The 18,128-nt window shown below is 31.7% G+C and overlaps 1 protein-coding gene and 1 non-coding gene across 11 annotated transcripts in view; both read left to right on the top strand.

Moving 5' to 3' along the window:
- Prpf40a (pre-mRNA processing factor 40A) overlaps nucleotides 1-18,128 on the top strand; it is a 56,748-nt gene that overhangs the window by 17,015 nt on the left and 21,605 nt on the right. For 5 of the 10 annotated variants that reach the window (XM_040294310.2, XM_005315796.5, XM_040294308.2 and 2 more), the window contains 6 exons: nucleotides 62-92; nucleotides 1,882-1,898; nucleotides 13,423-13,533; nucleotides 14,903-15,023; nucleotides 15,254-15,307; nucleotides 16,966-16,990. In XM_040294310.2, the coding sequence (XP_040150244.1) occupies nucleotides 62-92; nucleotides 1,882-1,898; nucleotides 13,423-13,533; nucleotides 14,903-15,023; nucleotides 15,254-15,307; nucleotides 16,966-16,990 (359 nt within the window). The remainder of the gene's footprint in view (nucleotides 1-61; nucleotides 93-1,881; nucleotides 1,899-13,422; nucleotides 13,534-14,902; nucleotides 15,024-15,253; nucleotides 15,308-16,965; nucleotides 16,991-18,128) is intronic. The other 5 variants (XM_078017423.1, XM_078017422.1, XM_040294309.2 and 2 more) reach the window with 2 other exon arrangements.
- LOC120883878 (U6 spliceosomal RNA) lies at nucleotides 2,690-2,795 on the top strand. Its single transcript, XR_005726057.1, has one exon. It is a non-coding gene; the product is annotated as a U6 spliceosomal RNA (small nuclear RNA).

Raw genomic sequence — 18,128 nt, 5'->3', positions numbered from 1 at the left:
TAATTTATAAAATATTGTTTCAATGAGGTAAATATTAGTAATTTCATTTTTCTTCTTACAGCCAGGAGTAAATAGTATGGATGTAGCTGCAGGTATGTATACTATGTATGGGGAACTTCATTTGGAGAGGAGCAGCCGTATTACAATGAGAAATAAAAGCAGTTACTTTCTATGATCAGGAAATTATCAGTTTTAAGATAGGAATTCTGGACCAGGTTTATCGGATAAATAGGCTTTAGCCCCCACGTTTTTAAATTTTATAATTTTTGCTGACATCTGAAGTTTAGATTTTATATAAAGATTGAATTTATCTTGAAACATTGGATAGTCTGAATTTCAGTACTCAAAAACAGTCCTATCAGTCCTGTTAACATAGTAAGTGTGGTCAGAGAATATTTGTAGAATGAATTCATTTGTAGAATGAAAGACCTCTGGTGGAGTCTATGTTTGTACTCAGCAAATTTGGGAATGGGTTAGCAGCTATACAAATAAAATATGGACCGCCCACTCTCCTCTAGCTTCTGGGCTACTTCACAGTTATTTTTCTGCTTGTCTTTATAGTCATTGGAATTTGGAAGCCCTGTCATAATTTTCTTTCTTTCCTTTTTTTGTCTGTAAGCAGCATCTGGTCATTTTGATATATAAGGCTGTTAACATATCTTAGTAATTTTTTTTACTAATAGGTCATTTTCCACAGAAGTTATTATGCCACATACTGACTTTATCCCATGAATATATAAAAATATTTTTTATTTTAAATGTTATTGGTTTAAACATTTAACATATACTGTGTGCTTTACTTCAAGCTTAGTATTAGTCATAATTGATTGATCTATCAAAAATGTTTGAAGGCTGGAGTTGTAGTCCAGTTGTAGAGTGCTCATCTAGTATACGTAAGGCACTGGGTTTGATCCTTAGCACCATACAAAAATAAATAAATAAAATAAAGTCATCGTGGCCAACTACAATTAAAGAAAAGTATTTTTAAAAAAATGTTCAAAAAATGTCATTTACTTAAACTAAAAATGTTTTAAAATACCTTTAAGGTCCTACTTAATTATATAGAGATGGATACCATTACCCTAAGTAATCCTGAGAAATTACATTAAAATTTCTTTCTAATTATTGTTACTATGCTTTGGTTCTGCCATTGATGTCCATAGTTACATCTTTTGATTTTTCCTAGTATGTATGTTTGCTTCCTTATTACATATAGTTTTAAGTTAATTTCTGTCTAAAGTTAGAGATTATTGTGTGAGCTTTGCATATACCATGCATTTCAAAATCCATTAACATCTTAAGGTTACTAAGCATTTAATTGAATGATAGAAATATTTTGTATTTTATACTGTCAAATAACGGTAGCCAGAAGCCACATATAATTAATGAATATTTGACATGTGGCTACGATATTTGAGGAGCCAACTTTTTAAATTTTTTAAAATTTAATCGGAGTTTTAATTTAAACAGGAATGTGTGATGCGTGACAGGTGCTGTATTGTATAGCACAAGTGTAGAATCAAAGTAGTTGACACAACCAGAAATCTGAAGCCTAGGATTAGAGGATGGGGCATTTTTGTACTTTGGTAATATACATAGCAAAGGAATAGGAATAGATACATGCAATAGCAAGAAAAGGAGCAAAAAGTCAAGATCTATACTTCTCATACTGGCCCTAAGTGAGTTTGGAAATTGAAAGTTCAAGTTTTGAAAATATTTTATACTACCAGAGTAGCTTGTGGGCAAGAGAGTTAAGCACATCAGTCATGTGGGACAGATATGCCATCTTTAGTGCAAGAATATGGAGGAAAAATATAAATAGATATTGAAAGTTAAACATGATTTTTCACAGTAAATATTTTGTTTTTTGTTTTTTTTTAGGCACAGCATCTGGTGCAGTAAGTACTATTTACGCATGTATTATATAATATTTTTTAGGCTACTATATTGATCATTATTTCTATTCTAAAGATCATCTGCTATATATCAATTCTTAATTTTCTAGGCCAAAGGTTAATAAACTTTTATTTTAAAAATCTAATTTTGGGGGCCGGAGTTGTGGCTCAGTGGTAGAGCACTTGCCTCGCATGTGTGAGGCACTGAGTTGGATCCCTGGTACCACATAAAAATAAACATAAAATTAAAGGTATTGTGTCCATCTACAACTAAAAAAACAACAAAAAAAAATTTAATGTAATTTTGATGGAACATTTTAGAGAAATCATTTCATTGTTTTGTGTGGCTATAACAAAATAATGAAACTGGTGACTTTAAAAAGGAAAGAAATTGATATAGTTTTAGAAGCTGAAAGTCCAGGATCAAGTCACCAAAATCTATTCAGATCTGATGAGAGCCTTTTGAATATTTCACAAATGACAGGAGTATTCACATAGAGAAAGTACATTGAGAATAGTATGTGATAGGTGTGAAGATGATCACATGATAAGAGAAAGTGAAAGAAATGAAGCTGAAGGCTAAATCTCTTTATAACAGTCCACTCAAAGTTACAGATTCAGTCTCCAAGAGCAAGAACTTACACCATGGAGAAAAAGCATTAATTCTTAAGAAACTAATCACCTCTTAGAGGAGCCACCTCCTAACATTGCCATATTAGGAACCAAGCCTCAGCATGAATTTTAGTGACAAGAAACCATAAATTCAATCCATAGCAAATAAGAATCACATATATGTGCTTGCTTCGGTAGCACATATACTAAAATTGGAAGAATACAGAGAAGATTAGCATGGCCCTGCACAAGGATGACACGCAAATTCGTGTAGCAGTCCTTATTTTTTCTAAATGCATTTTGCTGTCATGTATAACTAAAAAGAATTGTGTTAAATTTTTACATGGGTTTTAATTCTCTGCACAATAACCTTGTAATTTTCAAGTAAGCATTACATTAGAAGGCACTTTTTTTTACATAGAAATTTTTATTTAACTTTGCTTTTTACTATAAACCTAATATAGACTTTTTCTTTTATTTAACGTATTTTTTTTCAAAAGTCGACTTATCTAATATAATCGTCACTCTGCCTTTATCAGGGATTTTTTTTTCTTTTGCTATTCAAAGAGATAATCAAAGGAAGAATTTATGTAAATAATAATATTTAATCATAACAATACTGAGAGGTACCTGTTATACCACAGTTCATTTTTTTGTTTTGTGTTTAGTTGGTTGGTTGTATGGAGTGTTTGTGGTATCCAACCCAGGGCTTCCTGTATGCTAGGCACTGAGCTCTATATGCCCCATTTCATCCCCACATCTATGAGGAAATTCGGAAAGCTTTAAATCTATTGCAAATATATTTTACATTTTATGGGGAAATTTTGAAAACCTTATTTAAATATTTTTTAAACATTCTTGAATCTTATAAATACCTATTTTAATAATTTTCAGAAAAAAAATAGTATCATCTTTTTCCTACTTATTTAAATAACATGGTTTACTGGAGAAAAAAAAAGCACTCATGTAAGTTATGTAAAGTTCACTCTGAATATATCCACCAAGACAGAACCACCACAATTAATATTTTATTCACAATCTTTTTGTACATATTATGGAACATAATGAAATACATGTCTGTGTAAGCATATATAATTTTATATTTGGTATTTTTTTTAATTGTAAATAAATTTTTGTGTTTTATTTTTGTTTCACAGTTAATTGTGAAATTCTGTGTGAATCCTCTCATATAGATGTAATTGTTTGAATTACTTTATAAAGTATATTTCGACCCAGGCATGTTTGAGCCCAGTCTCAGTAACTTAGCGAGGCCCCCCTAAACAATTTAGTGAGACCCTGTCTCAAAATAAAAAAAGCTGAGGATGTGCCTAAGTGTTAAATTACCCCCTGTGTTAAATCCCTAGTACCCCCCCCCCCAATTTTTTAAAAAAGTGTTCTTTGGCATAGATAATACATTAATTTATTTGACCATTCACCTATTGATGGACAGTTTTGTCCTGAAGTGTCCCCCCCCGCCCCCCGCAAACACACAAAATTTATTTCTTCACACTAAGAAAGATTGCAGGAATGACGTTTTTCGGATAAAGAGTATGTAACTAGTCATGTTGTTTTTCAAGAAAAATTTAAATTGCACATTTCTAATAGTTTACTAGCATGTCCTTTTCTCCATGAATCCCTCATAGCAGTAATCATTATCAATCATTTGAATTTTGGTAATGGATATAAAGTAATAGTTCTTATTTGATTCCTTAATGAGATTGAACATTTTATTTGCTCTTTGGGTTTCTCTTCTGTTAACCTGTCCCCATCCTTTCCTGTTTTTCTCTTATGTATATTTTATATATGTGTATATTTATACATATATATTATATATGTATACTCATATACATATATATATATTATTTGTTTAAAATATTTTTTAGTTCTAGATGGGCACCTTTTTTTTTATTCATTTTATGTGATGCCCAGGATCGAACCCAGAACATCACGTGTGCAAGGCAAGCACTCTACCACTGAGCCACAACCCCACCCCTCTCTAGGTTATATTTTATTTTATCATTCATAATTTCCTATATTTTCTGGAAGGTTTTTATTGCTTATTATTTTACTATTGAAGTATTTGTTTGAGTCTTCTGAAATGTTTATAAGGTAGTCAGTTGTCTATTAGACTTTGTTTGAAATCTTTTTTGTTATATATTCTCTCATATTTTGACATCTGTCTCTGGGTTTCTTTTCCACTGTCTCTTTCTCTTTGTGTTTTTCTAATCTAATATTATGCTTTCTCACAATGACTTAATTTTTGTTTTTAATCAGGAAAGTTTTTGTGTTTTTAAATTGTTTTCTTACATATTTTCAGATAGTAGCATATGAATTCTCCTATATTCCTATAAGTACATATATGCATACATTCTCAAAATATTTGATGTCTTCACCTGAGATATTAATTAATTTCAATTTTGAAAAGAATTGATGTTTATGTACTTTTTAATAAAAACTTATTAGCCAAAAATATTTTGAATTTATTTAAATATTTGCTTTTATTTGCCTTACTCTCTTTAAATTCTAGTGCAAATTTGAGTCATATTTCATATATGCTTATTGTCATTTTTCTGTGAAAGGTCTCTTATCCCTCCTTATTCTTCATCTTCATTCCCATCTGCCTTCCCCATGGGTGCTTATTTAGGTTATTTGTCCAGAGACATTTGTGTATTGGAATTTATTGTATTGAGTCATTTCATCACATTCATAATAATCGGGTCTTCTTTTTTATTATTTATAATAGAGGTTTAAATTTTTCTTCCCAAAATTTTGTGCTTTTTTTATTCTGTTAGTTTATAGATATTGTACAGGACTAGGTGCCATTTTGAATCTTTTTTTATTGTGCTTATCCATTGATCATTTTTTAACATTGATCTTATATCTATAAAGTTTCCTGAAATCTTATTATTTTGTAGGTCACTGTAGCTCTTCAATATATAACCTTTATTAATCTGAATTTCCTTCTATTCCTGGCTTCTTGATAGAGTTTAATATATCCTTCCTTTCAAAATCTTCTAATGCTTTTTTATGTCAACCAAGATGTCATATGATACTTCTCCCCTAGTATCTTATTGTTAAGTATACATATAAATTTCCAAACTTTAATGCATCTTTACATTATTAAGGTAAACCCTACTTACCCATATGCGTTCTCTAGGGTATGTCTGTGTGCACACTTGTATATTTAACTCCTTCTGAATTCACTTTGTTAATATCTTAAATAGATTCTTACTGACTAGGCATAATCCCTCTTTTTGTCCTTCGAACAATTTGTATAAATGAGGCATGACTTATTTTCTTAATAGATTGCTAAAACATTTTTTTGTGTGTGTGTGTGGTGTTGGGGATTGAACCCAGGGTCTTGTGCATGTGAGGCAAACAGTCTTCCAACTGAGGTGTATCCCCAGCCCAGCTTATGAGAACTTTTACAAGTAAAAACTTACTGGATCTAATACTTTTAAGGATAGAGATTGTGAATTACCATTTTAATTCAGTGATTACTGGTCTTTGTTTTCTGTTCTAATATTCACAAATTAATTTTATTGAGGCTTACAAATTTATCATAACCTTATTTTTTTGTTTTATTTTATTTTTTTGAGGGTAGCTGTCCAATTCATTTGTGCTCTTGTGTTAGTAAGTTTTACATGTCTGTAACAAAATACCCAACAAGAGTAACTTACAGAAGGAAAAGTTTTTTTTGGCTCAGTTATATAGGTTCAGACCATGGTGGGTAGAATGCTTTTCACTGGATCCTAGGTGAGGCAAGACATCATGGTAGTGGAAGAGAGCTACTCCACTCCTGGTGGCCAAGAAGCAGAGAGAGAAGGAAGTTCCATGGGGACAAGAGAATTCCCACCACCTTCAGGCCAGGGCCCCAGTGCCTCCTACATACATGTACCACCATCCTAGCCATCACCTAGCATAGAGGTCCCTTCTAATTAGGATGGACTGACTAGGTTATACCTCTTGTCATCATCAAATCATTTCACCTCCTGCATCAGTAAAGGAGCTTTTGGGAGCTTTGGAGAGATAATTCACACCCAAAAGTAATTGCTGTCTTATTTATTTCATTCTTAGCTACTATGTTGCTCTTTTTCTAGCTTCTGGAATGCTTAGATCACTGGTTTGCAGATACTTTTTTTGTAGTTTTGGTTTTATTACGAATTTGTGTTGCATAAGTTTTGACCTATATTGCAGTGTCTTAACTAGATTTCAATTAAATTTTATATAAACACATCCACACACTCTTAAGTCAGGAGAAGTTCCTCTCCTTCCTAATTGCCATACTAAAATAATAGTAATTTGCAGATGAAGATATTAATGAAAGTGCTTTTAGTGTAATATTTGTTTTTAATAAATTGCCTTTATCTCTTAAAATTTATTTTATCATTTTATTATTACTTGATAACTCAGTTTGCAGTGTGTGATTTTATTGCACCAAGAGTATTTTAGGTGATTATACATTATTTTTCTTCATTTGGTTTGTTAATGGAAACAATTTTTTTATTTACATATGACAGCGAAGGCATTTTAATTCATATTACACATATAGATCACAAGTTTTTCATATCTCTGTTTGTATACAACATATATTCACACCAGTTCGTGTCTTTATACATGTACTTTGGTTAATGATATCCATCATATTCCACTATCATTTCTAACCCCGAGCCTCCTCTTTTCCCCTCTCACCCCTCTGCCCTATCTAGAGTTCATATATTCCTCCCATGTTCCTCCTCGCTACCCTACTATGAATCAGTCTCCTTATATCAGAAAAAATTCAGCATTTGTTTTTTTAAGATTGGCATTTTCTTCTCTAACTCTATCCATTTAACTTGCAAATGCCATGATTTTATTTTCTTTTATTGCTGAGTAATATTCCATTGTGTGTATATGCCACATTTTTTATCCATTCATCTACTGAAGGGCACCTAGGTTGGTTCCATAGTTTAGCTATTGTGAATTGTGCTGCTATAAACATTGATGTGGCTGTGTCCCTGTAGTATGCTGTTTTTAAATCCTTTGGCTATAGAGTAAGGAAAGAGATAGCTGGGTCAAGTGATTCTTTTCCCAATTGTTCAAGGAACCTTTATACTGCTTTCCATATTGGCTCCACCTACAATTTCCTTAATAAGACTCCTGTACCGCAAGAATTAAAATCAGGAATCAATAAATGGAATGGATTCAAACTGAAAAGCTGCTTCTTAGCAAAAGAAACAATCAGTGAGGTGAATAGAGAGCCTACATCTTGGGAGCAAATTTTTACCCCTCACACATCACAATCTCTGGGCTATATAAAGAACTCAATAAGCTAAAGGAAAAAAAAATAATCAAATCAATAAATGGGCAGAGGACCAGAACAGACACTTCTCAACACATAACATGAAAAAATGTTCATCATCATTAACAATTAGAGAAATATAAATCAAAACTACTCTTAAGATTTCATCTCACTCCAGTCAGAATGGCAGCTTTTAAGAAATATATATATTTTTTTATATATTTCCCATACATTGCAGGTCAATTAATTTCACAAATATTTTGCTTAATTTCTTAACTTCTTTTTTTGGTACTTTTTTATTGGAGAGGTTTTTTTTTCATCTTTGTTATCTGAAATCTATAATATTGCAGGTAAGATTATGTAGTATATGCTACGAAACTGACTTATACTTACAGTTTATTTTGGGGGTTGCTTTTTTATTTTAATAGTTTTTAATTGTAGGGGGACTGTTAGTTTATTTATTTATATGCAGTGCTGAGATTCAAACCCAGTGCCTCGCATGTGCCAGGCAAGCACTCTACCACTGAGCCACAACCCCAAGGACTGCTTTTTGATAGCTGACATATTCAAATAGTATTAATTTCTGGGGAGTGAATTTTGATAGTTTTCCAAGATATTATTTCTTTTACATTTTGAAATGTCTGTGATTGTGTTCTTCCTCAATTATAATGCTTGTTTTCTTTCTTTCTTTTTCTTTACCTAAGATAGTAAGGGGTTTTGCATTTGTTTCCTATTTAATGATTTGGTTTAGCAATGTTTTTCCCTTAGTTTTATTACATTTATTTTATACATTTTATAACTATGATATGTATAAAAATGTCTGCCTCTTACACATACAAAGTTGAGTTTGAATGTATAAATTTCTTCATCACTCTCTTTGTATTTAGTTTTTTTCTGAAGCTTAAAAATGTATTAGCATTGTTGCAGGTATTATATAAGTGTTTTTCTTCTGCCCAATTTTCTGTCTACTTCATTGAATTTTTTTATGTATTGGACAGTGTCATTTGGTAACATTTTATCTTAGACATTTCCTCATTATATTATAATAGGATATATTGATAGTATGAATGGATTATTTTAATTGGTCTGTTTTTTAATAGGTGGATATTGATTTATCTCTAGTTTCTCACAATTCCTGTAGAAAACATCTTTGCACATGTTTACAGTATTATCAATTAGGCTTTGCAGAGTGAAGTTTTAGGATTGGGAGATGGTTGGTTTCATTTTCTGTATTGCTAAGTATTGCTAAATTTCCCTTCAGATAATTTATACTTGTTTCATTCCCAACAGTAACATAAGAGATTATCCTTTTAACATTATATAATAACAGTTCTCAATTGTATTTCTTAATTTGCAGATTACCTCCTAGAGTAATCTTGGTTAAAAAATGTTTACTTTTGATTGATTCCCAGAACTGCCATCCTGTCTTATTGCTAACAAAATAAATATTTGGGTAATGGTCTCATCTGTGGCAAAAGTGCAGAATAATGCAAAAACTCCAGTTTGAGGAATAGCTTAACTTCTGTAACACCACAGAGACTCAGTTTTCTGGCATTGGCTTTTTCAGAATAATCATCCAAGTCAAGTTTTCCCTGATTATGCAAGATCAGGGTGTCTTTTGTAGGGAGTTTGCTTTATATTTGAGACTGATTGTGATTAATAAAATAATAATTTTGTAGAACAATAAGAATTTTTCTGTAATTAGCATAACTTGTTTTCATTTTATCTTATGAATAGACTATATTAATATAACCAACATTGTTTAGAAACTACTTATGAGTCATATTTTATCCTATGAATATAATTTTAAATTATAGATTAGATTTTTAAAGACAGGCTATTATGAGTAAAAAAATTTAACAGCTAACTCATTTTTCTCACTTTAAGCTTAACTTTTATATAAATGATATTTTGTATGTTATTAAAGATACATAATTGCAGTTTCTGTTTGAAGTGACTGAGCTTCTATTGATGTCAGTAGTTGAAGTCTTGCTCCAAAATAGTATCTTAGCAGGGACAATATTATAATGAATTTAGTAGCTTTGTTATCTTGAGTGTGTTACTTTATTTTCCTATGCCTCTGTTTTCTCATATGTTAATATGACAAATGCATAGTATCTACCTCATAGGGTTTTGAAAATAATTAAATGAGAGTTAATGTAAAAACAACAATGAGCCTAGTACTGAGTACTTGACCAGGAATTTGTCCTTATGATAGAGACTTTCTATATAGGTAGTATACTTGAAACTATGTCAGGGTCATTAAAATGTAGTATTTAGAGCAAAATATGATTGAGTTGCTCCTAATACAGTCATTTATTTTCTAAGTTCTTTCTAAACCTTCATTCTCTTACCTATAAAATGAAGATAGTGGTTATACCTGTGTTGTATTGTAGCTGTAGGATTTAAATAAAGTAATTAGATAATGAATACCAAATTGATTTTTTATTTTATGAGCTTGTACACCACTTTTCTGTCTCCACATTATTTGGTCAACTATACACCATCCCTTACTTTTTTCATTATATTATGTTTATACTTTTCCTTGATACCCTTTAACAAATGTGACTTGGAAAGTTTTAATGTAGTTTGAGAATTTATGGTATACCAACCTGAATTTATATAGTCCAATTTTGAGATGCTACTTAGTGTATTAAATTTAAAATTTTTAAAGAGCACAAACACCTTTATCTTAACACCATTTAATTTATTAAATAAAGCATTATTCATACAGGCGTATTTTCCATGTGCTTGTCTCTGATTGTATTGCCTTTTGATGAAGAAATGTTAATGTAGGTAAATAACAGAAAGCCAAATATTTTCTGGCACCTATGAACTTTTCTTTGAATTCTACTGCATATGAATACTTTTTCTACATTCACACTAGTTCTGTTTTCAGATGTAATAGAAAATAAACACTTTACTTCATCTTGTTATGATCATATTAAGTCATTAATTCTTGGTTCTTTAACTTGTAATTTTTTTAATCTAATTTTCAGTTAGCATATTTCATTGTACTCTTTCAAACCTGTGAAATTATGGTGCATGACATAATCCAGGCTGTCTTATGACCTCCATCATCTAGGTAGCAGTTTTGACCAGTTGTGTGAGTGAACAGCAAAAATGCCAACATTGAGAGTGGATGTCAGTGGTCTGTAAGAAAATCTAAAAGTAATGGTACAATACTCTCAGCTAAAAATAAAATGACTATGGGCAATAAAATTGCAAAAGCTGTATATCACATGTGTTCAGCCACATTCTCAGAGCAAAGATTAAGTCAGTCAGCTCTTAATAAAATTGATTGCAGCGAGGGTGGCTGTGAGTTTTTTATATATACAAAAGAAGGCTAAGAATCAGTACCAGTGTTTTTCACTTATAATTTTTTGAAAGAGGTAGGTAGCCAGGCATGGTGCCACATACCTGTAATCCCAGGGGCTTGGGATGCTGAGGCAGGAGGATCACATGTTCAGAGCCAGCTTCTGCCGTGTAGGAAGGACCTAAACAACTTTAGTCTCTGTTTCAAAATGAAAAGGGCTGGAGATGGGGCTCAGTGGATAATTGCTCCTGGGTTCAATCCTTGGTACCAAAAATAAATAACTAAATAAATTTTAAAAATGGATAATTACCATACTCTTGATGCCACAGGATGGTACTGTTTTATATATAATGAACCTCAGCAGCTGATTTAACTGTGGTCTTTCAGTGAAGAAGATTAAAGGAATGTCTCTAACTATTTTGCCTGTTTTCCTTTTTATGTATGCATAAAAGTGATAAGAATCAGTCTTTCAATAAGTTTTAAGTAAAATATGATACACAAAACCAGCATATGATAATGTGAATGATTTTATTTCTTAGGGGAATGTATACTAATGTTTTAGATTTAAAAAAATAAATACTATCTTGATATCCCTCCTTCATCGAGATCAGATTTGTTATACCATTTGAAAAATCTGGTGTCCAGGAGTGGAGCCACTTCTTTTGGTAGCATACAATCATTCATTCATTCATGATAACTTATAAAACTTTTTTATCAAAGTGTATTAATTATTGAGATTTCATTAGCTAATTTTAGCAGGTTATTAGTAATTCTCTTTGACCCCTTATAAAAAGTAGATTTATATTCCATTTTAAAGTTTCAGATAAAATTTTATCTTGCCCATCTTATGGTTTTGTGGCATTTGGGTTCAATTTTATCCCTGTGAAATTTCATCTTATTGATCGGCTTTTGGATGACAATCAGAATTTAACAATCTTTTTTTCCAATTTTGAGAGCTGTGTTCTTGTGGCATGCCCATTAAAATTTCTATTCAAGTTGGTGTGTTTTTTCTCAGAGTAGAAAATATGACCAATCCACTTATTTAAAACAGCATCTACTTCATTTACTCTTTGAAAAGACATAGATTTGTATTGCTCAAGAATTGTCTTATATTCAGCAGTTTAAATGTCACTGTTCTTAGTTGTTGTATATTTGTAATTCTGGTGGAAGAGAGAGATCCTAAAACCTTAATTGATATATGCTGCTTTTGAAGTACTTTTAAGATATTCTGGTTTTCAGTTTTCTCTCTACTTTCTTGGACAGATTTAATAATGACTTACACTGAATTTTCCCATTCAAAACTTTTTTTTTTTTTTTTTTTTTTTTTTTTATTGTTGGTCGTTCAAAACCTTACACAGTTCTTAATACATCATATTTCACAGTTTGATTCAAGCGGGTTATGAACTCCCAACTTTACCCCGTATACAGATTGCTGTATCACATCAGTTACCCTTCCATTGATTCACATATTGCCTTTCTAGTGTCTGATGTATTCTGCTGTCAGTCCTATTCTCTACTATCCCCCCTCCCCTCCCCTCCCCTCCCCTTTTCTCTCTACCCCTTCTACTGTAAATCATTTCTTCCATTTGTATTATCTTGTCTTACCCCTCCATTACATATTTCTTGATATATCATATTTCACATTTTGATTCAAGTGGGTTATGCACTCCCATATTGCCCCTTATACAGATTGCAGATTCACATCAGTTTCACTTCCATTGCTTTACATATTGCCATCCTAGTGTCTGTTGTATTCTGCTGCCTTTCCTATCCTCTACTATCCCCCCTCCCCTCCCCTCCCCTCCCCTCTTCTCTCTCTACCCCCACTACTGCAATTCATTCCTCCCCCTTGTATTATTTTTCCCTTTCCCCTCACTTCCTCTTGTATGTAATTTTGTATAAACCTGAGGGTCTCGTTCCATTTCCATGCTATTTCCCTTCTCTCTCCCTTTCCCTCCCACCTCTCAACCCTGTTTAATGATGGTCTTCTTCTTGTGCTGTTCTTCCCTAGTCTGTTCTTAATTACTCTCCTTATATCAAAGAAGACATTTGGCATTTGTTTTTTAGGGCTTGGCTAGCTTCACTGAGCATAATCTGCTCTAATGCCATCCATTTCCCTCCAAATTCTATGATTTTGTCATTTCTTAATGCAGAGTAATACTCCATTGTGTATAAATGCCACATTTTTTTTATCCATTCGTCTATTGAAGCCATTCAAAACTTTTAATTGGTACTTAATTCATTGCCTTGAAACTAATAATGCATACTGTCATATGCATTATACATAATTTTCATCTTTTGTAATTTTTTTCCTTCAGAAATCAATGTGGACTGAACATAAATCCCCTGATGGAAGGACTTACTACTACAATACTGAAACAAAACAGTCTACATGGGAAAAGCCAGATGATCTTAAAACACCAGCTGAGGTAAAGTTTGAGGCATAGAATCAGGGACTGTTAAGTAGACTGTGACATGTGTTTTTTTAGAATTTTGCATTTGGCTATCCAAAGAGGAATAATATTTGTATAAGATGGTCTGTAAAGGCACTCAAAAAAGAGGATTTTTAATACAGTCACACAAATCAACAAGAAGAGCCCCCCAAAAAATCCTTTTTATATACTAATTTTGCCTTTATTTAGAAAGGTGATTCAGACAATAAATTGGAATTGGGTGAAGGCTATTTCTTTCTTTTCCCTTTATTTTCTTAGTTCATATTTAAAATTTTCTTCCTTTTCGTAGTAAAAGTGATTTTGAATGATTTCTACTGAGTTTTTTGGGTTTTTTTGGTACGAGGGATTGAACTCAGGGGTACTCGACCACTGAGCCACATCTCCAGCACTGTTTTTGTATTTTAATTAGAGACAGGATCTCACTGCATTGCTTAGTGCCTCACCATTACGGAGGCTGGCTTTGAACTCGAACTCCAACTGTCTCAGCCTCCTGTGCCTCTGGGATTACAGGTGTACACCACTGCACCCGGCTCTACAGTAGAGTTCTTAAAATTTTCAGAAGAGTTGAGGTAATGGAGATGAAATTAAATTACCCAGAAACACTTCATGTCCTTGGAGTGATAAATTTTCGTTTTGCCGAAAATGGCCCTGAAATGTGTATTTCATTTTGTGTTGTAAATTTTATTATTTATAATATACAGAGACAGCAGTAAGAGTCAAGATTGAAGGAATAAACCGAGTAACCATATTACATGTGGTTTAATTAGAAACTCTGGAGTGCTAATAAAACAAGAGCCAGTCTGGCACTTGCAGTTGTACTTAAATTTTTTTCCTTTGCTGTTGATATTCCTTTTTGGTTTCTTCTACTTCCATTACAGAATTTTAAAAAAACTGAAATTTAAACATGACTAAATCACATTTTTCTTTTCCCCAAGGTGTGTGGTTTTCCTGCCTGGATTAGTTTTGAAAAGCCTTGGTTATTAAATAGGGATGGTAATTTTTACCCATGTTAAGATGTAAATATAAGAACACACAGAATTTGAAATTTGAGTATGCCAGATTTTGAATCTTGTCCCAGCTCCTTAATAGATAATAATGTAAACAGGTTGTTGTCTTCTGAGTACTAGTCTATAAATTGGAATAATAGTAGCATTTTGTAGCATATTGTGAAGATTAAATAATATATTCAAATAACATCAGTTTTCAAATATTCAATAATTGATAGCGTATTATTGTCATGTCGCAAGTTTTAGAATTGCAGAGGTTGATTATATTTAATGAAAATGGTCATGGGAATTATCAATGATTTGAATGCATTATCTGAAAGTTATTTTTCCCATTTTAGCAATTGTTATCTAAATGCCCCTGGAAGGAATACAAATCTGATTCTGGAAAACCTTACTATTATAATTCTCAAACAAAAGAATCACGCTGGGCTAAACCTAAAGAACTTGAGGATCTTGAAGGTAAAACATGAAAAAATAATATTTAATATAAAGTTGTTACATATATATACACATATATCGTTCATTTTAAAACAATCCTTACCGAAGACCCCACCCTTTTTTTAAATAAAATGATTAGTACATATTAAATGGTATAACAGTTTTATGGGCTCTTATTTTCTTGTTGCTCTAGATGTCAGTTCTATAGATTTTAAATAGATTTTTATTTGATTTGATTCCACTGAAACTAGGATACCAGAATACCATTGTTGCTGGAGGTCTTATTACAAAATCAAACCTGCATGGTGAGCTGCTTTGATAATTCATTTTCTGTCATATTTAACAATTTTAGATTATGTCACTAATGTTCACTAACCATTATTGGATAAATCTGCAGTGAAATATCTCTAATTTCAAAAGAATTACTTTCATTTAAGGGTTATATTATAAATGAGCTTGAAGCTTTTAAAGAAATATTGGGGTTTTTTTTTAAAAGTCATTAGTCTTGAAAAATTTAACAAAGATCTCACATAACAAACTTTCTAAATTCCACTGTGAATGTTGGTGCATACATGGAACACGTGATTTACCCATTTTGTAGAAGACAGTTGAGAACTTTTAATATCAATTTACATTTAATGCTGATGTTATTTTAACATATCATTGTAAAATAGCATTGATAATGTTTATTATGGAAGAATTAAGGTAAACTGAATATCACATTTCACTTATAGAACAATTTTTCAACATACAGAGGTTATGAATAAGAATTTAGAATTTACTTACTTTACTCTTCTTTGTGATAGATTCTTGTGTTATAAACGAGGCTAAAAGGTACAGATCATAGTAAAGTAGGTAGCAATGTGGAATGACATCTGAACAAAAAGAATAGAAAATTTTGTTAAAAGTACATCATCTGAAGTACATTAACCTTTTCCAAGTGTCATATGAAATTATGTATCAGAAAATGTTAATTGGTATTTCCAATGATAACCCTTATTACATTTTCTCAGATATCCTTAAACAGATTTTCAGAAACGGTTTCCTCAAAGGGCAATATGTGTTAAAAATGTTTTCAGAAACAATTACACATATATCATCACTTACATGGTGCACCTCATTCCATAGTGATGGACTAACCTTTTTTATTACCAAATTAAAAATTGACTTCAGCTGGGCACAGTGTCACATGCCTGTAATTCCAGCAGTTTGGGAGGCTAAGGCAGAAGGACAATGAGTTCAAAAGCCAGCTTCATCAAAAGTGAGGAGCTAAACAAGCAACTCAGTGAGACCCTGTCTCTAAATAAAATACAAAACAGGACTGGGGATATGGTTCAGTGGTCAAGTTCCTCTGAGTTCAATCTTTGGTTTAAAAAAAAAAAAAAATTCAACAAGAATGAAAAATAAAATTTTCAAAGCTTAGTTTAATTTACCTATACTAATATTGCTTAATAATAATGTTGTAGATGGGTAGATTTCCATTTATGAAATATCAAGCTCATTTGTCATATAACCCTACTACAGATAGTTGGTGTGCATAGCTAGGTATCTACTTGTCAATGCTAGTATAAAAAATATGCTGGAATTTCATAAGTTTGATTTCATTTTGGATTTAGTTGTCTTTTGTAAAAAGTCAAACTAGTTTAATGATTGGGGGAATCTACTATTGTATTCCAGAATTATGAAAATTGTCAGGGATTTGTTGCAAGTCCAACAGCATTTGGGAAAATAGCAGCAGAGTGTAAGCTCTCCTAATAACTGCTCTTTTTTAAAATTGTTTTCATTATTGTTGTTCTGAAACTGGAACAAGCATTTGCTCTGTAAAAGTGATTTTTAAATTTTTATTTTTTCAGATGGTAAATTAAATCGTGTTTTATTACACTTTTCTCTCTTTTAACATTTGTTCTCTGAGATTATATTTTAAAAATATGTAGTAGGTAACTTTTTTTTTTCTTTTTAATAGCCATGATCAAAGCTGAAGAAAGCAGGTGAGCAATTTTGAAAATAAGTGTATTTACAAATTGGGTCTCTCCTATCATATCCTTATTTTAGTTCTCAGCTTGCTTTACAATATAAGTATTATTTATCATGTTAGGCCTGATAGTTTGATGTCTTTGGAAGACTTTGTAGAAGGGAAGTTAGAAGTATATTTAGGAAGAGGGATATTAATTCAAGTTTATGCTTTGTTATACAGTGTTTTAACTTGAACTGTATCTTTTAGGAATTTGGAAGACTATTTTATTTTTTATTTTTTTTGCATTTTATGTTTTTATTTTATTCAATTAATTAATCCAAAAATATTTTCTATTTTCTTTTGTGATTTTTTTATTGGTTGTTCAAAACATTACAAAGCTCTTGACATATCATATTTCATACATAAGCTTCAAGTGAGTTATGAACTCCCATTTTTGGAAGACTATTTTAGAGCCAGCACAGAGACTTATACCTGTAATCTCAGTGAATCAGGAGACTGAGGCAGGGGAATTCAAAGCTAGTTTTGACAGTTTAGCAAAACCCTGTCTCAAAATTTTAATAAAGGGAGCAGTAGAGCTGAGAATGTAACTCACCCCTGGATTCAATCTTCAGTATCACGAAAAGCAAAACAACAAAGAAGACTATTATAGCAAGGTCTAAAATGCGGGTTGAGTTCATTTGGAAGTGGATAACATATTGTACTTATTATTTCCTCCATTGCACAGTTTGCTTTTAATAAGTGAAATGAAGAAAATATAAAGTTCTTACAGAAATTTATAATGGAGGTCAGATTTTATGGTATACTAGAATCTAGTTAATTGGGCATTTTATAAAATAATATTAAGCATTTGGAAAATGCAACTCTTGCATGAATGCCTTTTATACATGATGAATGTTTAATGAATTAAAGTAATGCAGTAGTTTCTAGGCATGGTGGCGCACATTTGGAGTCCCAGCAGTACTGTGGAGTCTGAGGCAGGAGGATCACGTAAGCCTACTAGGTCAAGGCTAGTTCAGATATATCTCAACAATAGTGAGATATTATTTCAGAATACAAGCTTTCAGAGAGGAAATTAAGACTGTGTCATTCTGTGGTTTTAATCTAGTAGAATGCCTTACTATTGTATTACTGGTTTTTAGGGCCCTTCGGTC

The sequence above is a fragment of the Ictidomys tridecemlineatus genome, chromosome 7 (genome assembly GCF_052094955.1).
Source record: "Ictidomys tridecemlineatus isolate mIctTri1 chromosome 7, mIctTri1.hap1, whole genome shotgun sequence".
NCBI lineage: Eukaryota > Metazoa > Chordata > Mammalia > Rodentia > Sciuridae > Ictidomys > Ictidomys tridecemlineatus.
Note: the sequence above shows the minus strand (reverse complement) of the source record. Positions and strands in the feature narration are given on the sequence as shown.